This window comes from Leishmania braziliensis, chromosome 35 (assembly GCF_000002845.2).
Source record: "Leishmania braziliensis MHOM/BR/75/M2904 complete genome, chromosome 35".
Classification (NCBI taxonomy): Eukaryota; Euglenozoa; class Kinetoplastea; order Trypanosomatida; family Trypanosomatidae; genus Leishmania; species Leishmania braziliensis.
The window spans coordinates 348,137-369,037 of record NC_009326.2 but is presented as its reverse complement, the minus strand read 5'-3'; the positions used below and the strand labels follow the sequence as shown (position 1 = coordinate 369,037).

Below are 20,901 nucleotides of genomic sequence, written 5' to 3'. Positions count from 1 at the left end.
GGGCCCATCCCACTCGAGATTGGTGTCACAGTCCTAGCTGCGATGTGCGCCGCATGTGTGCGTGTGTGTGTCAATATCGAGAACTCCATCTCTGCGATGTAATCAACATGTGAGCCCACTGGTCCACGTACACCCCCGCCCCACCTCTTGCGTTCTCTCCCTGCCATATCACCCCCTCTCTCTATTGAGTTCTGCCGCTGCTCGTGGGGCTCTGACACGAATGAATGAGGGTACGTGGGCGCATGTCATCGTTGGCCGCCAACCCACGAAAGACCAGTAAAGGAAAAGGAACATGAAAAGAAAAACAACAACAACGGATGTGGCATGGCTTGCCAACGGCGACTCGCTCAGCTATCACATGCTCCCCCAGCGTGTCCATCTCAGTAGTCACGTGTACGACCGCCGCGGTGATTGTTGCGCCAACCGCTGCCGTTGCCGTGATGACCCCCACCATGACTGCGCTCGTGTCCACTAGCGTCTGGCATAGAGTTCTTGACCTTGGGGTTGATGTTCTCCATCCAGATCCGTGCCCCAAAAGTGCGGTAGAGCTCCCGCACAAGGGACCGGAAGTCGACGCTGTGGTCGCAGTCAAAGAAGAAGCTGATCTTCTTCATATCGAACTGGTACTCCACATCCTGCAGGTCAATGTCGATGCCGAGCTCCAAACACCGCTGGCGGCATGTCTTGAGCGCAACGCTCTCTGCGTTCGCAATGATGTTGTGAAGGCGGTCGATGTCTTCTTCTGAGGCCTGGCGCAGAACGCGGCCGTTCTCCAGCTTGATCTTGTCATCGCGGATGTCACAGCCCTCCATCGACACAACGGCCGTCTCGTTGTTTGGCTTGCGCTCGATCGTCTGTACCAATAGGCCGCAGTCTGTGCCACGGTCGCCGTCTACGAGGACGTAGTTTCCAGGCTCGATGCGGTGCTCACACACGTACTTGCGGACGCGGCCGCGCTTGAACTCAACAAACGCCAGCATCTCTGACCCTTCCGGCAGCTCGTCACCTTCTTCTTCATTGTGGTTTGCGTTCGCAGTGTTCGAGTAATGTTGCTGTTGCTGACCATCTTGGCCGGATAGAAGAAACTCCTCGACGACGTTGTGTGAGACGGCGTTGTGTGCCACATTGTCCGTACTGCTACGGCTGTTGGTGTTGTTATGGGGGGACGACTTGGTCGGAGCTCTGGACGGCACGTCGTCCAAGGCAGCGGGTATGTTCGAGTTGAGACTGGACATATGCTGCATGCCTCCAGCGTCCATGGTCGACGGCGAGCCACAGACCATTCCGCTCGGCGACGTGGCCGAGGAATGGGATACTTCAAGGCTGGCGCGCAGCATCTGCATGATTATGTTGGCCGCATCCTCCTCCGGGTTGGCTCCAGAGCCGCGGGGGAAGAAGCCGTTCTGCTGCAGGTGCTGTACAATGGTTTGTGCCTCCGCCATAATACTCAGAAGGCGGTTCTGCAGGGCGATCATTGTGGCAAATCGGTTGTGGTCCATGGCGTTGTTGGAGGTGGTTACACTGGCGCTGGCCATAGCGGATGGCGAGCCGCTTCGACTGTCGAGAAACACATCGATAGCCTTGCTGGCGCGGTTCTCCGTGTATGCCATCTTCCCTTAGCTTCGGGTTGTACGTGGTTGTTTTGCGTGTATTTGGGTGTGCCTGTGTGGGCGCGATGCAGTGGTGTGGTGGTAGTGGACTATATATATATGTGTGCGTGTGTGTGTGTGTGTGTGTGTGATATATATATATATATGTGTGTGTGTGTGGTGAGTGAGTGAGTGAGTGAGTGACGTGTCTGCCGTCGACAGAACTGGCAATTTTTCCTGCTCTCGCTTGGCAGAAGAAAAAAATACAAACACCCAAGACACAGAAAGAGAAGTTCTCGAAATCTTGTGAATGCACAAGTGAGTGTGTATGCGAGTGGGGTGCACGATGAACTCTGGTGTGTGAGTGGGTGTATGCGTTGTATGAGAAGAGAGAGTAACGATCCCCTCAAAAGAAAAAAAGCAAGTGGGGCTCGCCAAGGGGTGCCTATATGCTTGAGTGTGCCCCCCCTTTTTTCCCAGCTGTGCTTTATTATTATTTGGCTAATGTATGTGCGCAAACCCGCGCGCGCGCGTGCTTGCGTGGCGACGGCTCTTCTATTTTTTTCTTATTTTTTTTTTTTGTCTTCAGCGTCTTTGCCTATCTGTTCCTTTTGTGCTTGTTCTGTTACGCTTTCCTGCGCACGCGAGTGTGTTGCGTGGCAAAGTGGGTTGTGGTGGGGGCTGTCTATCTCTATGGCGGGTGAAACGTTGGATGTGAGGGTAGAGATAGAGGGGGGAGTAGACAGAAGAAGAAAAAGGAGGAACGAAAGGGGGAGCAAAAACACAACAGGTGAGAGTGGCGAACGTGTGTGTATGCGGGTGAAGAATCAATGGTGGAATAGGGTGCGAGAGAGCGGGAACGAAGGGTACGTTTGTGTCGAAGTTGCTTGGTGCGGAAAGGCGTCGAGTGGGACGGATACTTCGTGAAAGTATGCGTGTGCGTGCGCGCCGTCAATAGTTTTTATTGTTTCGGAGGGGAAGGTGCGTTGCTCGAGTAGACGGGGATGTGTTTCATTGTATGGTGTGTGTCGGCGTCGGTGCGATGGGGTGGCGCACAACAAACGAAAAGAGCGGCAGCAAAAGGGGGGTGATGGAATCAACACAGGAGGAAGAGGGGGAGGGGGTGGGAACACCGAATGCGGAAGCGTGTGTGTGTGTGTGTAGTAAAGAGGAGGAGGGGGACAAACATAGCGGCAATGAAAAGTGAAAAGAAAGGAATCAGTAGGGAAATGGAGCGCCAGAGACTCAGGGGCGACATGGAGAGTACGGTGAAGTCAGCAGCGGATTCACGACAGCGACAGGGCGTAAAGGCGAGGAGGGGGGGGGGAAATAACAACCAGCGATATCGGCATGAATCGTGTAGCGCATAGCAGACCATCGTTTTCTCTCCATCACTTCTTTCACACACACACACGGGTACGCACAAACGGCAAAAAGGGGGTACCGCGGGAACGACAACTTCGCCGCTTCCGCCCACCCGCATTCATCTGAGCAGTCCGAATTGTGTGGGATGGCATAATAGACGTGGAAAAAGAGTGAACGTGATCGGGGAGAAGGGGGAGGGGGCGCACAGCTGTAGCTTCTCGCCCCAACACACAACCACACATCTCGAGTGGAGGAGATTCTGCGCGGCTGGCCTTCCCTTTGGTCTGACTTTGACCCTCCAGCTACGCTGATCCACCCTCGTCCCCCTCCCTCGTGAGCGCTTGCCTCAGGCACTGCGGTTTGTCGGGCTCATTTGTGTGCGCGTGTGTGTGTGTGTGTGGCGGGATGAGGGGGGGGGGGGAGAAAAAGAGACACCAACGGCTCTTTGATCGACGTTTCGCATTGCCCGGCTGATGAGGCCACCACACAAGTAGTACACATGTGTGCGCGCGCAGCCACACAAGCGCTTTCTAAGTCAACGAATGCAGCAGGGCTAACCAGCCGTGCGCATGTACTCACCCAGACGTCGCAAACCCATGAGCGTCATCACGCCAACGGCGCTCCAGCCAGCAATCAGCATCCAACGATAGAGCCGCTTCTCCTCCAGAGTCACCTCCGGGTAGTAGTAGGCGGCTGGCTCTGCGGTCGTCTTCAGAATCTTCTTGTCGTACATCTGCCTCTGAAAGTTCTGTGCCACCTTCAGCTGTGGCGAGCGGACGTGCAATGCCTCTGGAGAAAGGTCTTCGTCAGAAAAGTAGCTACGCGCCTGCCGCGCAGCTGGCTTCTCCTTTTCACGTCCATGCAGGTCTTCCTGTGCCTCCACCCACATGTCATGCTCACTCCGGTCACCATACTGCTGCTCGTAGATGTTGCCATGCAGAACGTGGTGCTGGCGGAAGGGGAGGCGCGACTCAATTTTGTCTGTCAACTTCTCGAAACTCTTCTCAAACTGGCCGCTCATGGCCTCATTCGGGTTCGGCTTTATCGTTTGCGGTCGACGAAGGAGTCGGGTGGGTCGCATAACGCCAACGCTGCTGGTAAGAGGGGATGCAGCGACAGAAACAGCAACATGGCTAGGGCCAGCGATGCCTGTTACGCTGGAGGGTCGGGCACCCAGGTAAGACTGTAAGTGGCACACACGACTGCTACTGCTACTGCCACTTCTCCTGCTGGCCATCAGCGCGGCAATGCTGCTGCTCACTAGCTCAGGCGCAGTGGCGTCTGGCCAAGGATGCACTGTGGCAAGCACCCTGTTGAATCCAACTCGGCGCCACATGGGTCGCAGCAGAAAGGAGGAAGACCTCGAGAAAGGCAATGCTTTGAGAAAGAGAGAAGGAAAATCAAACGTGAGTTGTGATTGGGAGAAGAGTGTTCTACCTGCGTCCGCTCGCGTGGCGTTGGCTTTCCTGTGCATTCAACAGTGTGGAGAAGAGCACATTGGAGGTGTGTGTGTGTGTGTACGCACTTGCGGCTAGGTCTCCGCGGCAGAAAAGAAGTGGATAGAGAGGTTGGTAGCGACAGCAGTGGCGGAAGCGCTGCAATTGACTGCCCCATCATACGGAGAGAGGAGCGAGAAAGAGCACTACACTGCACCACGGAGCCCTGCTGCAGTGGCGATCTCACTTCGTTATCGACTTCCCTCACATCGCCTTCGCCATTCCATTGCAGTCGGTGCAGATTTGTGCGTACAGACAGGGAGAGAGGGAAGGTGAGCAAATCCGTTTGTAGTTCTTCACCCGTTGTCTTGCTCCTCTCGTTTGAGCCCCCCTCTCGCTGTCTCTGCGTATGTGCATTTCTGTTCGTGTGCATTGATGTGCTCCTCATGCACTCCCACCACCCGCGCCTGTTTATCTTTAGCTGACAAAGCGAGCTTTCCCCCGCCCGACTCCCTTCTGCACATCAGCGTGTGTGCGTGTTTGTATGCGCGTGTGATGATGAAAAACAGCTCCACCAAAGAAAAAGTGAAGCGACAACACCCCTGAGATGGCCAGCGATAGACACAGTGATGCATGTGGTAGAGCATGCGCCGGACGCAGCGAACAACATCCCAGAAAACCACTGTCTCGCGCACCGACCACCACGGCAACCCCCCACCAGCAGAACGAATCTGTGAGCTGACGTGTTGAGGTGGTTGCACTAAACGACCCAAATATGCGACCATAACCCGACCAAGATATGAAGCAAAAAGCTCACACCACGCCCCCGCTCTACACGGCGCATGGGGCTTACTTGAAGAAAATGAACAAAGAAAAGAGGAAGACGGTGCTGCCAGCAAGTGAAGAAAGTAACAAGAATGTTTTGTACCACTCGTACCGGACAGCCTGCCGGCGCTTCTTTTGGCGGTACTGGTGCAGCTCAACTGGGGACATGGCAGCCATCTTCGCCTCCTCTTTCACAGCTGCCTGCTGCTCCTTTTCCAGACGCACCATGTACTCGGCAAAGGAGTTCGGTGTCATCGAGCGACGCATGAGTTCCACATCATGCGCTAGCGCTTTGGCCGACATCTCTCGCGCCAGTTTTGCTTGTTGTGCGTGATATTGCGTGATACGCGCCGCCAGCTCTTCCTGCGTAATGCCAGGGATGGTGTTTGGGAGGCGGCGTGGGTCAATGCACATGCCATCGTCGCTGCCGAGGTTGCCACTGGAGGACAAAGTTCTGGGTGAAGTTGCAGATGCGCTGGCGGAGGTTACTACGGCCTCGCCACTCGGCGCAGCGTGAAGACGCACCGCTATCGCGAGAGAGTGTGGGTAGCGTTGCACCCACGGAAAGATAGTTGTGGTCATCAGATGCGAAGTGGAGAGGCGCAGCAGTGGCGAGGAGGACGGCAAAGGGGAGAGCGTAAACGATCCCTGAACACTGTGGCGTGTCTGTTGTAGAGCCTGCCGTCCTGGGCGAGTGCCAACAGTGGGGGCAGCCGCTGCGGCAGTCATTACACGGCTTACCTTGTGCATTATGCCGTCAATAGTGAGACACAAGTACGGATGAAAAGAAAAAAACGCACACCAAACAAATAGGGTGTGAAGGGAAGAGAGTGTCTCCCACTCTCTTCCCCTTTCTCGCTATGCCGGTGTACTCCTCACTGCACTGACGCTACGGCGGATGCGGCGATGTCGACGCTTGTGTGTGTGTGTTGAGCGCGCCTATGAGATAAGTGCGGTGTTGCAGAGGTAAACTACACCAGCGTGCAAGACGACAAGAGGAGAGCGGATGGATGTCAGAAGATAAGTAGGCTGTATTCCAATACACGTTTCCAATTCTTCCCCAACTGGCGAGTTTCCTACTTCCGTGGAAGGAGCATACGGACCTGGTATCCCTCCCTCTCGCGCCTTCGATACCTCTAGCGCTGGCAAAAACTGTCCATCAAGACTCTGCTGCTCCCAAGTCATCATTGGGTAGCACTGCACACGAGCAGGTAGACCTAACTAAACTCCTTCCCACCCCCTTAGGATCCCTGTCGTGATGGATAATCAAGGTGGTGGGAGGGCAGAACAAGCAGACGCTTTCAATGACTCGACTCCTCGAGACCGGGAATGGATAGGGAAGCCAAAAAAAAAAAAATGAGGTAAAGAGACATGGTTGGTGAAGCAAGCTCTTTTTAGTATGGCAGAGAGCACTTTGACTCACTCCTCATCACCGCCCTATCGTTTTTTTTTTCCAGCAACTTTCCCACTTTCATTTCCGTTAAAAGCCGTCAAGAGAGCAGAGCCCAGGATGCTAGAAGCAGCGCGAGGCAGAGGTATCACAACGCAGTCAGAGGGGGGGGGGGGAGGGGGTCGGTGATGATGAAAGGACGCAGCATCGACGTGCTCTGCATATGAGAAGAAAGAGAGAGAGAGAGTGAGGAACGTAGACTCGTCTGAGAACGACCGAACAAGAATACGCATAGGCGCATAAACGCAAATCAGAAGAAGCGTCACCCTCTGCGCATGTGCGATAGTTTCGGTGCTGCATTGCACATTCGCCGCTCGACGCAAGTTAGCTTTTCTTTGAACTTTCTCTTGTCGTTCAGTTGAGTTGATTCCTTACAGCGCTGTGCCCTCCTCTCCCCCAGCGAAGCAGTGCTTCTCACTCTAGCGCACCTCCACAGACTTTTTTCCCTTATCACTGCACCGCCTACATGACTCGATAGTGTCAGCGAGAGAAGCGAACTCAGCGGCGGGTCGTCCACCCTGATCGGGTACAGGAGGTAATCGTCTCAGGTTGCCATGTCAGTGGTGCTGTGCACCCCAGAACCACCACTCCCACCGTCATCTTCATCTTCAGGGTTTTTGTCAGACCTCACCGTACCCGATGATGTGCCGGCACTACTCGTCGCGTACGCCTGTGACGTCATGGAGATGTCTGTGGCGAGCAGCACCGCATACGGGTTGTCTTCTAGCAACCACTTCACCTCCGGCACGTGTAGGTAGTTCAGGAGACAATCTAGGCTGAAGCCTGGAGAAGCGGTGGCGGCGGTGCTGCTGTTGCACGGCGGCCTCCGCCTTTACTTCTTCGCGTAGCACCACCACTCAGTATTGCCAAATCTTCCGCTCTGCCACCTTATCTGAGAAGATATCTTCCGACGCGCTGTCTGCTGCCCGTGCATTGAAGGGGTACATCTACAACACCGGCCCCCCCTTTTTTTATTGTTGTCGTTGGCAGGCATCCGACAGTCTTCGTCAAGCCAGTTCATCCACCGTGCATGTGCATCCCTCCGCATGGGTCTGATTGTGCGGAGGTCGACGTTGAGCCTTGTGTCGACGGTAATGGGCTGTGCAGCAATGCGAAGCCGCTTGACTCTGTCTTTGCGGCGCGACCTGATCGGTCGAGGGGCGCGCAAGAGGCCACTGTCACCGACTCCTGAGGTGAGAGAGAATCGGCGTTACCATCAGATATTGCACGCTATCTTGCACAAGCCCGGGAGGAGCATGTCAAGCACTGAGCCTGCTGGCACGCTCTTTAATGCGTTGGCGCTGTAGCCCCTGATCGTCCCTGCAGCCGTGCCTCAGGTTTTGTTCATTGACGAGGGGTTGCCACAGTAGTGCACTCATGGCAGTCACAAATGTGTCGGCGAGGGGCGTGGTCGAGACGGTGACGACGGCGCCATTTCTGTGCCTATCTGACATGGCGATGGGCACAGTGCCCGTAAGCAACCGTGTCTTGTGCGTGTATGCATAAGCGCAATGCCCGTTTCGAGAAGGGGAAGAGAGACGGACCTTATTACCAGGCAAAGATGACGGCCTTCGTCCACCGCCTCCTACTTCGCTCCGTGTGCTCCTGTGCTTTCTCCTTGTCCCTCCGCACTGCATCTGCTAAACGCACCTGCAGAGGTTGAGCAAGAGCCAGAGTGCCCGTGTGTCGCAGTACCGTTGCCACAACAAGGGAAGAAAGAAGGCAGACCGAGGAGGAGGGCTGGTGCATGCGGAGGCCTTTGTGCGATCGCATGCCCAGGAGCCAACCGTGAAGCGCAGCAGAGTACGACCACGTGCACGTGCCGCTGCGTCCTTCGAGGTGCATTGGCAATGCGTCAGCGTGTCTGACTCTTTTTTCCCTTTCTCATCTGTGACGTCCCGAAACAGCAAACTCATACGAAAAAGGCACCTCTGCTTGAGCGGACGGCCCGCACGCGGGATGATCAGTCCGGCTCAGTGCTGCCATGCCGCAGCGATAACAACAACAGAGTATTCTCCTCTGGCACTGCTGCAGCCAGTGCACACGCGCAACATCCAACGTGATCGCGTCCGAAGCAGCCAGTGCACGAGCAGCCGAAAGAGAAGCAGATGTCGAGGAGGCAGAGTTTGCATTCGGCTGCCTTTTCATCCCATGCTCCGTACCAGGCACGGCGGCGGAGGGTCTCTGTACAGCAACGAGGATTAGGCAGCAGACACCCATGCGCTTTTCGCGGTCGCAGAGTTGGCTGCCCCGGACTCCCTGCCCTCCGCCGCCGCAGACCCCACGGGCTCTTTTTAACTTCCTCACAATCGCCTTCACCGGTGGCTGTGTCTGTAGGGGCGCCCTTGGCGACGTCGCGCCGCGAGAAGACGCGCGCTGCAGCCAGCGGTGGCCGGCGCGCCCCACTGCGTTGGGATGATTCAGTCGCTGTAGCAACGGTTGCCACGCCATCAACGACACCATTTCAATCTTTGACACGAGGTGGTAATAGGACGAGCTGCTTCGACTCTGAGCGAGAAGGATCGACCGCGGATCGTGGCTTAGACCTTTCGGCGCGAGAGATACCATGCTCGTCGGATGGGATTGACGTTGCTCTCCCCAGCCTCGAGTGCTTCCAGCGTTTTACCGCGTCGTGTAGAGGTTCCAGTGCAGAGGCAAACGAGTAAGGGTCGAAGATGAGGCCGCCGGGCGTCTCGTGCTTGGGCAGTGAGGCCGTAGCTGCCTGCATTGCAGCCCTCGAATCCAGGCGGTTGTGGGGCAGCGTAAGCCTGTAACGATGAGCTCAAGCGCTGACAGTAGCAAAGTCGAGGAGGAGCGACTTGGCCCGTCCGAGTCGACCGTCTGCGACTGCACGGGGGACGAGAGGGTAAAGAGCAGGGACCATCAAAGCCAGAAGCATAGTGGCTCTTTGCTCAGCTGCAGGCGTTGCTGAGGCTGTGCCTCCTTGCCTTGATTGTCGCTTGGCGCAGCGGTGACACTCTCACTGCGACCGCCTCTGCGTGGGACGGCGACCCCCACCCCACCCCGATGAAGTAGGAGCGCCGGCGTAGCGCTGTGCTGCTTTGGGCTGGACCTGGCCAACGTTCTTTGGCGACGCTTGCCGTGCCTGACTCGACTTCTTGTCGGTGGTGACGGCCGCACTTTTTCTTCGCTCCACGAGGCGACCCACAGCGGCTTGCCGCAGCCGGAGTCCCAAACATTTTAAAAGCGCCTTCCTCTTCGGGCTGAGACTGTGGCTCAGCCCGTTGGCGTCGTACGAAAAACGTCGGCTGGTGAGGGGCGGAACAGCGGGGTGGGGGACACAGTCGCAGCCACAGACAAATCAATGGTAAAGGGAGGAAGGCGACAGGCGTCTGCGGCGACAAGTCCGGGGTAGAAGAAACCAGCAGCCGCCAGCGCAGAGTCCGCGGGCGTTACTGGCGTCGCCAACGTCGCCTGCAGAGGTGTGAGGGACGTCGAGAGGCGCGAACGCCTGAATGAGCGCTTCGTGAACCGCGTCGAGAGGAGTGGTGTCGAAGGACGTTGATGACAGCAGCTTTTCCGTGACCACAGCGTCAGTGGCGTCCTTGCTGCTTTTCGTCCTCGGACCATCTCCCTGAAGGCGATGGGTGTCACCCTCGCTCCTCTGCGCCAGCGCGGAGGGACGTGGTGAGGCTTCTGTCGGTGCGCAGCTCTTCTGGTGCCAGAACGTAACTCGCTACAGACACGCTAGTAGCTCATTACAGGCAATTGCCAGCTTCACCAGTGTCGCGCGGCTGCCGTTGTCGGTGGTAAGGATCCCAAAGATAATGCGAAAGAGCTCAAAGCGTAACCCCAGCACGTCGGCTATGATGCCCGCCACCACCTGTTCCGCTGGCGCAGCGGTGCCAGTGACGCCTTCCACTACACAAAGCAGGCCTTCTGCAAGGCCTGCGAGCATTCGTTCTTCAGCAGCGTGTTTCTATTTCTCAGAAAGGCAAGTGGTCGTGGAGGTGTCACCACCGTGGTCACAACGCGGCACATTCGGTGCGCTGGTCGGCTGTGCGTTCACATCTCCCAGCGACGAGGATGGACCACTTCGCATCGAAGACGCTGGTAGACCAACTGACGTCGCTATGGTAATGTCCAATACGAAGCACCGTTGCGCACACTGGTACAGCAGCAGGAGGGCTACGGTCGGATGCATACGCAAGACATCTGGCGGTGGCAGTGGGAGCGGAACGGCCATGGTGGGGGCTGCACTCAGCAACGTCAGCAGGCTCATCTAATATGTAGCATGCCCCACACTTTAGTGCAGTACCTGCGCGCTGTAGAGCGCGCGGCGACGAACATCTTCAGGTTGGACGTGGGCCAGCATGGGGTGGAGAGCGCGGTGCGCTTGTGTGTCAGCGCCAACGGGCACAGGGAAAGGTCCGAATAGGCGAAGGTGGAGAGAAGTCGCTGTTTTCAGGGCTAACACACTTACGGCATTGTGCGTCCCTGCCGGAATTCGCTTGTAGAGCATCGTTGCCAAACTCAGCCGAGGTGGTGGACGACGGCGCGACCACAGCGACAGGGAGGAGAAGCATCGGCTGGGACAGGGCGTCTGAGGGGCGCGAGCCAACACGTATCTTCCCCGAAGTCACGACATCTCGAGAACTGAAGCGGTCCCTGCTGCCGAGGTTGTTAACACCGCGTACGGCGTTCTTCGAACTAGCGGGGAAATTAGGAACAGCTGCACTAAGGTGCACTGCACGATCGTCGCTCTCGTCATTGCTGCCACTGGCACTGCTGATGGTTACCGCGTGACCAGTGTGGCTTTCCTTGTCATTGTCTTTTGCTTGGCTGCTTCGCCGCCTGAGCGAAAGAAAGCGACCCCCCGACCCTCGCTTCTGCTCTTCAAAGTAGGCGCGACAAGGGCAGAAAGGGGTCTCAGTGTTCACCAACGGCGGTGACGAGGCAGCACTACTGAAACTCGCTGCGGTATACCCGCTCCTGGTCGTTTTTGCTGATGTCACCCATATAGCTTCCGGCGGGCGCACCGACTGTACCGCGACGTCTCCGATGAGTAGTTCGCAAACGGCGGCGCGCAATCGTGCATCCGTCGCGGTGGGTACGACGCCAGTACGCTGACGAAGCGGAAATACGCCTTGGCGAAGAAGGCGGCCGAGTGTGTAGGCATCGTCGCTGACGGTGCCGATAGTGCTGTGGAGCTGCCCGAGCCACTGCAGGTATTGGTGTAGGCAGATGGAGAGTGTAAAGCTGCTGCTGCGGTTTGAATTCGCATGGTCGACTGGCCGGGCAGCCACATCCACAGAGGCGTCCATGATGGGTGGCGTCTCCAGCGGCTTCACATTCTTGTCAGCTATGCAGGAAAGAAGAAGGAGAGAGCAGGGGGAGAAAAGGGCAGAGGGGGGGGGGCGGCGAGTTAGCGATGAAATGCATAACAGCTTCTACCGACACCTTCACATGCCCAATCTAGCTACAACTAGGTGAGTAGGTCTTTGTGCGCCAAGAGGAGTTACAGGCACACCGACAAGAAGGAGGGAGGGAGGGGGGAGAGCGCTACTGTACATAAAACGAGCAGGAGAACAACAGTCGCCTGCAAGGGAGGGGAGCGAGATTGTGAGGGGGGGGGGGCGGCGGATGCTCTGCAGGCCCGCGAGGAGCGGCAACCATACATGCAAAGACGTGGGGTAAATGGGCGACAGGAATAGCTGCGGATAGACGCCCGTGCCGGGCTGCAACTGCAAGAGATGCAGGGGAAGAGCAGTCGATGAACAACACATCAAAACAAAATTGTCAAGACGGTGTGCGCCTACTCAGAGAGGTGAAAAAGGTGGCCAGCTACACTGACACCTGTGGCGATGTGATAGCGTGTAGGGGAGATATTCGAAGGAAGAGGGCAGATGTGCTAAGTAAGAGATGCAACAATGCTGCCTACGCAATCTCCCTAAGGCAACGGATAAGCGACGCGATGACGGAGGCAGCGTGAAGGAAAAGACAGAGATGAGCAACGAGTAATGGTCGAGCTAGTTCGGTGACATCTCTTTTTCTGCCTTTCCTTCCACGGTGGTAGCGAAGGAAGGGGAGGAGGGGAAACGAGCTCCAGATATGATGGAGGTGTGTACATGTGTGTGTGCGTGCCATGTGCAAGAGACGGCAGCCCGGTGAGGAAGATCAGTTCACGACAAGAATGAGCTGAGCACCTCGGGGGCGGCTAGGATGCTGCCACAGCGGTGGATTTACACATGTACGCGCACAAGAGAATGCACGCACCGATAATGCGCAGAGGCCACTAAATCAGGGGTACTACGGTTCGGTCGCAAAGAGGAAAACATGCGCACCACACACACACACATCTATATATCTATATAAATATAAATATATATATATATGTGTGGTGCGCATGTTTTGCTGTTCTTGTTGATGCGGATGTATGTCCTTTTTCTTTTAGCCTCCATCTTAGTTTCTCTTGTTTGTTTCTGAACTCACTGCAGTAGCAGAGCAACCGTCATTCACCCCCACCACCCACAACAGCACGAAAAGAAAACTGCAGCCGCAAAGAAGCTCACCAAAGAGACACCGACAACAGAGGCGTAACCTTTGACACACCCACACACATACACGCAGATGCACCTTCGCATCAGATGTCACTAACAACAACAACAACGGGAAAAAAATACTGATCATGGGAATAGACGACGAAAAGCTGAAGGGAGGGGGGGATAGCGAGTGGCATAAGTTGCGTCAACTTGCACAAGAGCTACAAGCAGCGTTGTTCGCCTTTCCCGGCTACTTCATATACATTTCCTACCATTTACAAGAAGCCCACTAGCTCATGCACCTCGGGCTACGAAGTGCCCGTGTCGTGCTCCCTGCCCCGACTACGGCCGATGACTTCCACATCAGCAACTCGCTGCAGTCGTTTCACATACAAGGGAGGGGTGACGTCCAAAGAGAAGATCTTCACGTGCTGACTTGTGATAGTCCAGCCCCAATCATTCAACACATCACCGGCCCCGCCTGGTGCAAAGCACGCCTCACGCCGCTGCTGGGCTTCGCACTCGCGACGCGTAAGTGGGCCGTAGAAAACTCGTCGCCGTCCAGTTTGGGAGGCGGCGGCGCTGCATCCGCGGCGCATTGTGGCACCTCCACTGGCATGCTCTGCTTCAGGCCTAACAGGAGGTTGACCAAGCACCTCGCTCATGTAGGCTGCAGAAAACCCAAGTCGTTGCGCAATGATGGGACGCACATCGTTCGTCGTGGCTGTGGAGGGTATAACAGTGGTGTCGCATGAGTCAAAGTAGTCGCAGTATCGGCCGCCAAAGTTTCTGCCAGCACACTCGCTGTCTCTCTCATCGACAGCACGGCTGGCGGTGGCAAGGTCACCAGTGACGCCACCGCACGTCATTGCCTCGAATGTGGCTGCGTCGTGGGCATCGGATGAGAGCATGCGCAACTGCAGTTTGCACAAGGTTGCCTGCGGCTCTGCAAGAAATCGTCTCTCTGCCATCATTGCTGGCGTCACTGTCGCGGCCGCCGGGGCACTGACCAAGGGAACTGGCGCCGCCGCCGGCGTGCCCCCAGCAGCAGTACTGGCCAGCGTTCCAGCGTTCCGCCGCATTACTTTCATGGGTGGGAATTGGTGCACCACCAGCTGTGCCCCGCCTTGCAGGATGTGAAAGGGCAACGGTGGCGCTGCCGAGGTCGCGTGAGTTGCGGTTGCCGTTGTGGTGGTATGATTGGCCTCGTTTTCAACCTCGCTCGATGCCAGATCATTCTGTCGCAGCCGCTGCTCTTCCTCTTCTTCTACGGTGGGGAGTGGTGGATATACAAAGACCTGGTTCTGCCGGACAAAGCGGATTGGGTGGGTTCGGCCGCTGCTGCGGAAGCACACCACCCACATCCCCTCTATAAGGTCCTGCAGGGTGATCTTGACCCGCCGCGCCTCGCGACGAGACATAAAGAAGGCAAACTTCCACGAAACGGGGGCGAGTTGCTCCTCCTCCTCGTCGACAGCCTCGTCGTTGTTAGTCGGTTGCATCGGTGCGCCGGCAGCGCTGGACGGTTCACCTCCACTGACACCACTGTCACTGACAGCTGCAGCTGCTGCAGCAGGTGTGCGATGATACTCCAAAAGGCTTTGTGGGAGCGCGCGAGCTGCGGTTCCAACGCCACCGCCGCCGCTGCCTGTCGTGTCTGCAACTAGGCTAGCGGTACGGTTGGTGGATGGAGAGGGGGGGAAGGCATCTTGACATGGCATCGTGCTGCTCGCACGCCCGCCGAGTTCACCGCCCGAGCTGATCAGGGCGTTGGAGCTGCTGATACGAGCGAGCTGGTGTAGCGGCGACGCGGGCACAGCCAAGGTTGCTGCTGCGACAGTGGCGAAGGAGTTGTCGAGAGAGGAGGGGAGGTGCGATGCTGGCGGTGCAGTAAGTGAGACAACCGCTGGCCGCGTCGTCGACGCACCCCAGCCGTTGAAGTCGCTGCTGCCGGGCCCGATCAGAATAATGGCACGTGCTGCCGGTGCCGATGCCGCATCGGGGAACTCCGGAGCTCCGCGATGTAGTGCAACTGTAGGAGACATGAGAGAGGGGTCAGCGTGCTGGGCAGCAGCAGCTGTGGCAGCGACAGCGGGTCGCGTGTTCATCATCATTAACCGATGCTGTCTCTGCGCTGCTTCTGCGAGAAGGTGTGGCAAGTGTGCGTGAGTTTGCTTCTCCAGCGTGTGGATGAGCACGCTCTTGGAGCGCGTAATCACCATTGCCTCCTCAATGCCTTCGTACCGCTTCTCCAAGGCCTTGGCAGCACGCCGCTCCGCACGAATCTCTGCCCTGGATGAGGAAGACAATGGCGCCGCTACAGAGATGCCGGGCGAGGTGTAGGGGTGACAGGCGCGGCGCATACAAGGAAGTTCTCGCCTGCGGCTACTGCCTTTGTTGCTGCCTGCTATGAGTTCATTGTCAGCCTCACTGAGAGCAGATGCGGCCGTGCTCGGCGCAGTGGTCGCACCTTCGTCGGAATCGTACCTGTCAGCTACACCCTCCGATCTCCCGCCACCAGCACCAGCGCCATCGCTCCTTCTACCCTTGTCCGTGGCGTCGCTCAACGTGCAGCGCGGATGCGGCAAGGATGCTGCTCCGCGTGTGCCTGTGTGCGTCCACTGCTCTTTCTCACTCCTAACCCCGCACGGAGGGGTGGCGCTTTCGTCATTGAAGACTGAGGAGGGGGCGGTGTAGGCGTGGCTCCAGGAGGAGGCGGACGAGGAAGTGCCCTCGTCATCACTGTGTCGTTGGCGGCGCGAGCGGTGGCGACACCCCGCCGTGAGCGTTGTGTCGCCATTAGTGATTGAGCCCCTTGCCGACCTGCTCTGAGTTCGCCACGATTTGCGACTTTGATGACGGCGACGACGATAATCGCTGCTGTTGGTGTTACCTTCTCGTTCGCCCTCGCCTTCGTCGGTGTTGAGCTCACTCCTCCCCTCAGTATCGTCAGAGGTGACGGAGGCGCTGTTTCGATCGCTGTATTCTTCCTCCCTCTCTCTTTCCTGGGTCGCGTCTGAGTCCTCCTTGTCGATGGTGCCACTCGAAGATCCAAAGGAGGAGGCCTCCAGTTCATCCCACTCCCGCAGCGCCGCTTCGTCTGCCAGCTCATCCCCGTCCTGCAAAGACGACACCGCTTGCGCAGTGAACCCACCGCTGGATGCGGCCTGCTGCTGGAGCTCTCGTTGTTGCATGCGGCGAAGCTGGCGTTGACGAGCTTCAGGCGTCAGCTGCCACCAGTACAGCCCTTCTTCGTTTGAGCCTGTGCCGGAGGACGCCACAGCAGCACTGGATGCAGTTAGTGTTGCTTGGGGTATCGTCACCTGATAAGAAGCTGAACACATTTTCTGAGCTTCCAGCGTCGCCCTCTGAACTACATTGCTGCTGCTCTTCAGTGGGGCTGCTAGCGGCGGGAGTGTGCCAGCAGCGGACGTCTCGCACGCGTGGATTTCACTACTGCAAGGCTGGTACGGATGCGGTTGCGCTTTGCTGCATCTGTGAGGCACGACAGCCTCTGCGCCGCTCGCTGAAGGCATCGATGGTCCTCCGAGCTTAAAGGGAACCGAGGAAGGCGCAACATGCTGCGCTGCTAGCACCGGGGTGGTGCTCTTGATGGCCTCATATGTTGCAGTCTGATAGAAGTACGTGCTGCTCCCAGTGTGATCCGTTGCCGCAGCTGCTGCAGCGTTACGCTGACGACGTCGCCGCCGTCGCGAGCTCTTCGTTGATTTGGGATTGTGATGATGGTGATATGAGGAGCGGTGATGGCGGCTCTGACCGCGGTGCTGTTGAGAGCGGTGCCGACCGCCGCCGCCGCCGGTCGAGCGCGGACCTCGACTGCGGCCACGCTTCCGTCGACGCTGCCGGGCTGACTTGCGGCGTTTCTCACGGTGGCTGCGGCGTTGCCTGCAGCCTTGCGGCTGCAGGCGACGACGCTGCTTCTGTTGCTGCCGTGGCGAACCATCATGTCGGTGATGATGGCGATGGTCGTGCGTCAGGGACAGCGGACTGCCATAGAGAGAGCGGTGGCTGCGCCTGCGGTGACGAGAATCGCTACCAGAGCGTGCAGCGAGCACAGACGTGTTTGCCAGGTTCGCGTTGTCGTTCACCTCAGCCTCCGCTTCTGGAAGGCAAATGCGCACCCGCCGCTCCCTTCTGTCAACTGTCTCACTATCACCAGTGGAGCGATGCTCCTCTGTCTGCACTTCTTCGTCATCTGATGCATTCGCTAAGTCCAGCAACGCAGAAGAGTCGCCGCTCTCCTTTTCACGTGGCTCCGAGGTGTGTGTGTGCCTGCTTGAGGGAGACGACGACAGAGGCGGACGGCGCGTGGTGCTGCACCCTTTCTCGCATGCGTTAGAGTCGTCTGCGTGCAGTGGGTCTGCGGAGTCGTCAGTGTGGTGAGGGCCTGATAGATAGGCCTGTTTGTAGTGCTTGCTGTTGCATGTTGATTCCTTCGTCGATGACCCGGCCGGGGAAGTCCGTGGTGGGCGGGAGCGAGTGAAGTGTTCAGATGTACCTTCGCTGTCACGGAAGCGATCACTGCGATTGTGACGACTTCGCGATGCCCTCGAAGTGGCGGTGGCTGTCGTCGAGCGGGATTCGAGCCTCTGTGCTGATGACTCTGCGCGCCGTGCCGCGTGTGTGGCCTGTTTCTCTGCTGCAACACACACGTTTCCACTGCGCTGTGACGTCGATTGTGTGGCGGTGGTGCTGCGCCTCGCGTTCCTGTGACGGCGTCGGCTCTGACGGCGCCTGTGGCGACTGCCACGGATGCTTGTCTTGCTACCACTGTCGCTTTGCGTTATGCTGCTCGAGCTGGTGGTCGCGCTACTCACTTTGTTCGTCGATCTCGTACGGTACAGCGTTGACGTTGCGGCACCTGTTGCTGTTGCCGCTGCTGCTGCCATCCACTGAGCGCGTTCGTGTTGCCGGCGACGAATCAGCACCGTTGCGTAGTCGCATGTGGCGGATACGTCGGACTCACCGAAGACGGTGTCTTGTTCGCGCAGCAGAAGCATGTGCTGCTGCAGCGCCTGCACCTCGAGTTCCTCTTGACGGGCCAACACTCCCAGCGCTCGTAAGCGTTGAAGGAATGTCTGAAAGCCCTGTTTGTACATCCACGTACACATGCACATGTGGCGCCATACAATGCTGTCGGCGTTAGTGATGGCGGCGTGCATGCACAGGCTCACTTCGAGCAGTGTGCAGCAGTCCACCTCAGTCAGAAACCCGCAAATGTGTAGATACACGTCGCGCGGCAGCACATCGGTGAAGGCACAGATGGGTTTGCCTGACATAGAGGAGAAAGGCGAAAGGAGGGCGTCGTCGTCGTCGATCTGGCTCGAGTCTTTTCCCTGAGTAGGCCAGCTATCGCTGGAGGTTCTCGGTGACTTCATCGCTGAGCCATCTCGCGATGTTGCCGATGAAGGCCTGATACTCCTTGTGTTGGAGTAGGCTCTACGCGAGGTCAGGCAATGCTCCTTCCATTGTTCTCTTGACGCCCACCTCGACATTTTCGAGCTTTTCGTAGTGGCAGATGACGTAGAAGGACGCGTTCCTGCTGCTGTCAGCGTGGCTCGACGCCGGTTTCGATTGAGATTACGCTGCCATGACCACTTCTCCTCACGAGCGTCCCTGTGGCTTGTGTTCCGGCAGCTTCTCAGACTGGTGGACTGCATGTCGAATGCGCTGGAGGAAGAGGTGCGGGATGAAGACGACGGTACAGAACCCGAACGGCGCTTTCGCCACGGTGGCGTCAGGTGCCGCCCCCTACGAGGTCGTGCTCCTGGAGGAGCGCTCCTGTCACCTGTTCTTTGCTGCAATGCCGAGGTCTGCTGCTGCGCTGTTCCACCACCAGCGCAGGGCAAAACCTCGGCAGTGGATGAGTTCAGCCGCCTCAAGGGCGGCCTTCGCATGCCATCTTTCGCCTCGGAGTCATCAGTTGCCAGAAGGGTGGAAGAGGAGGTGGTCAACGCAGTCGGCACGTCATTGGCGTTATCGCTCGTCAAAGTGTCTGCAGAGGTCTTCGTCCGCTGGGTTAGATACGTTGCGGCGGCAGGCGGAGGTGACGAAAGAGACGCGGTGCGACGCTGCGATGAGGGCTGGTGACGTGGACCACATCCTTGGCGCTGCTGCTCCTCTGAAAAGGTGCGTGCAGAGGTCTTAGAGGTGAAGGGCGGAGGCTTGGAGCTCCGCCGCTGGGCGTGTGGTGCAGGCAGGCTTCGACGGCAGCTGCGGCTCTGCCCTTTTTTCATAGCGGTTACGAGGGCAAGGGTGAAAAGATGTGTAGCGAAGCCGCTGCACGTGTTGGTATACAGATGTGTCAAAGGTTGTCTCAGGGCAACGTTGAAGAGCGTACGCAATACGCAACAATAGAAAACCAAGCAAGACCAAGTAGAAAGTAGCGATATATAGAGAGAGAGAGAGACTACTATCTCATTAAGGAAAGCTAAGAACTATGCTGAACAACGCTGAGTTAATGGTGTGTTCTCTTCTGCTGTTGTGCTTGTGTGTATGTGTGTGTGTGCTGGCCTTGCCTGAATCGCACTCTACGTGCGCCCGTCTCACTATGCACTGCTTTTATGTGCCCTCCTCAGGGTGAAACTGTTTCTTCAGCAAAGACAAACCAAGGGGCTATGTAGAGCGTGAAACACGAGCGCCTTCGAGAAGCAAAGGTGGGTGACACTGGTGGAAAGTCAAAGTAGCCGTAGAAACGACAAGAGCAGCAGATCTCTTATGTAAACTTTCTTTCAGCGTGCCCATTCCCTGTCATACAGCATGAGTGGAACGCCACTCTACACAGCAGCCTCTCACAGGCCCCATCGCGCGGTGCGAAGCAGCCGTGGCCACACGCGTCGCAGCAATGCGTCGGCTCGGTCATCTCGGCACGACCCCCTGCCTCACACTCTGCCCACCCCCGCTCCGCAGGTCGTCTCACAGGCGCTCCTACCATGCCGGTCGCCATGTGGTGCGTCTGCCTCGCGGTGGCTCAGGCGCCCCACCCCAGTGAGCAGCGAGGCCCAGGGTGAGATGCGTTCAAGCCACGCTGGCACTTTGCCCCATTCTGTGGATGGCACAAGCGTGTTCGCTGTCGCAGGCCGCTCCAACGCAACGCCATCCAGGACCTGACCGCCGACATCAGGAGCGACAAGTGGCTCGGCATGGGCGGAGATAGAAGGGGGGGGGGCTCTCTGCTTGGCTCCTCCACCGAGTGGAGGTGGTGGACCCTGCGAGGCCACCACACGGAGGCGGCCCTCGCTGTCAGAGGAGGGGAGGAAGAGTGATTCGAAAGTGTCCTAATCAGCGTAGAACGGAGACTCTTTTTTGTTTCTGCTTTGTATTTTGTTTTCTCGCAGGTGTGCTGTAAAGAGAGCGAGACAACACAGCATCGTAGATACCCCTGCCCATGCTGATCGTGCAACTGAAGAGCAGTTGCAGCCGTCACGCAAATTCATCTGTGGGGGTGGGTGGAAAGGAGCTAGTGCAGCGATGCAGAAAGAAAGGAGAACTTCAAGGTGCCACCACCCATTCCCTTCGATGTGATGGGCTACTCAAAGGAAGGCGTCATCCAGAGGGGGAAGGGAGAGGAAAAAAAAGCAAATCGCTTTTGCCTTAGAACATGTTCACTTCGCCTCTCTCTTCGCCTTCCTGCTGAACGTAATCCCCGTCACCACAGACACCCTTGCACCGGTACGATGAAGGCATTCCCGGTAGGAGGATGATAGAAGAAA

General features: G+C 57.4%; 5 protein-coding genes across 5 annotated transcripts; all 5 read right to left on the bottom strand.

The window, feature by feature from the left end:
- Positions 1–380: 380 nt before the first annotated feature.
- LBRM_34_0940 (conserved hypothetical protein) lies at positions 381–1,610 on the bottom strand (the record flags this gene model as incomplete). The annotated part of the gene is made up of 1 exon (XM_001568156.1): positions 381–1,610. One exon carries the CDS (start codon positions 1,608–1,610, stop codon positions 381–383), a length of 1,230 nt encoding a protein of 409 aa, XP_001568206.1.
- Positions 1,611–3,507: 1,897 nt separating this feature from the next.
- LBRM_34_0930 (conserved hypothetical protein) lies at positions 3,508–4,290 on the bottom strand (the record flags this gene model as incomplete). Its single annotated transcript, XM_001568155.1, has 1 exon — positions 3,508–4,290. One exon carries the CDS (start codon positions 4,288–4,290, stop codon positions 3,508–3,510), a length of 783 nt encoding a protein of 260 aa, XP_001568205.1.
- Positions 4,291–5,239: 949 nt separating this feature from the next.
- Positions 5,240–5,965, bottom strand: LBRM_34_0920 (conserved hypothetical protein; the record flags this gene model as incomplete). Its single annotated transcript, XM_001568154.2, has 1 exon — positions 5,240–5,965. The coding sequence occupies one exon, from the start codon at positions 5,963–5,965 to the stop codon at positions 5,240–5,242; it is 726 nt and encodes a 241-aa protein (XP_001568204.2).
- Positions 5,966–11,029: 5,064 nt separating this feature from the next.
- On the bottom strand, positions 11,030–11,950 carry LBRM_34_0910 (conserved hypothetical protein; the record flags this gene model as incomplete). Its single annotated transcript, XM_001568153.1, has 1 exon — positions 11,030–11,950. The coding sequence occupies one exon, from the start codon at positions 11,948–11,950 to the stop codon at positions 11,030–11,032; it is 921 nt and encodes a 306-aa protein (XP_001568203.1).
- Positions 11,951–13,476: 1,526 nt separating this feature from the next.
- On the bottom strand, positions 13,477–19,425 carry LBRM_34_0900 (conserved hypothetical protein; the record flags this gene model as incomplete). Its single annotated transcript, XM_001568152.2, has 1 exon — positions 13,477–19,425. One exon carries the CDS (start codon positions 19,423–19,425, stop codon positions 13,477–13,479), a length of 5,949 nt encoding a protein of 1,982 aa, XP_001568202.2.
- Positions 19,426–20,901: the final 1,476 nt, after the last annotated feature.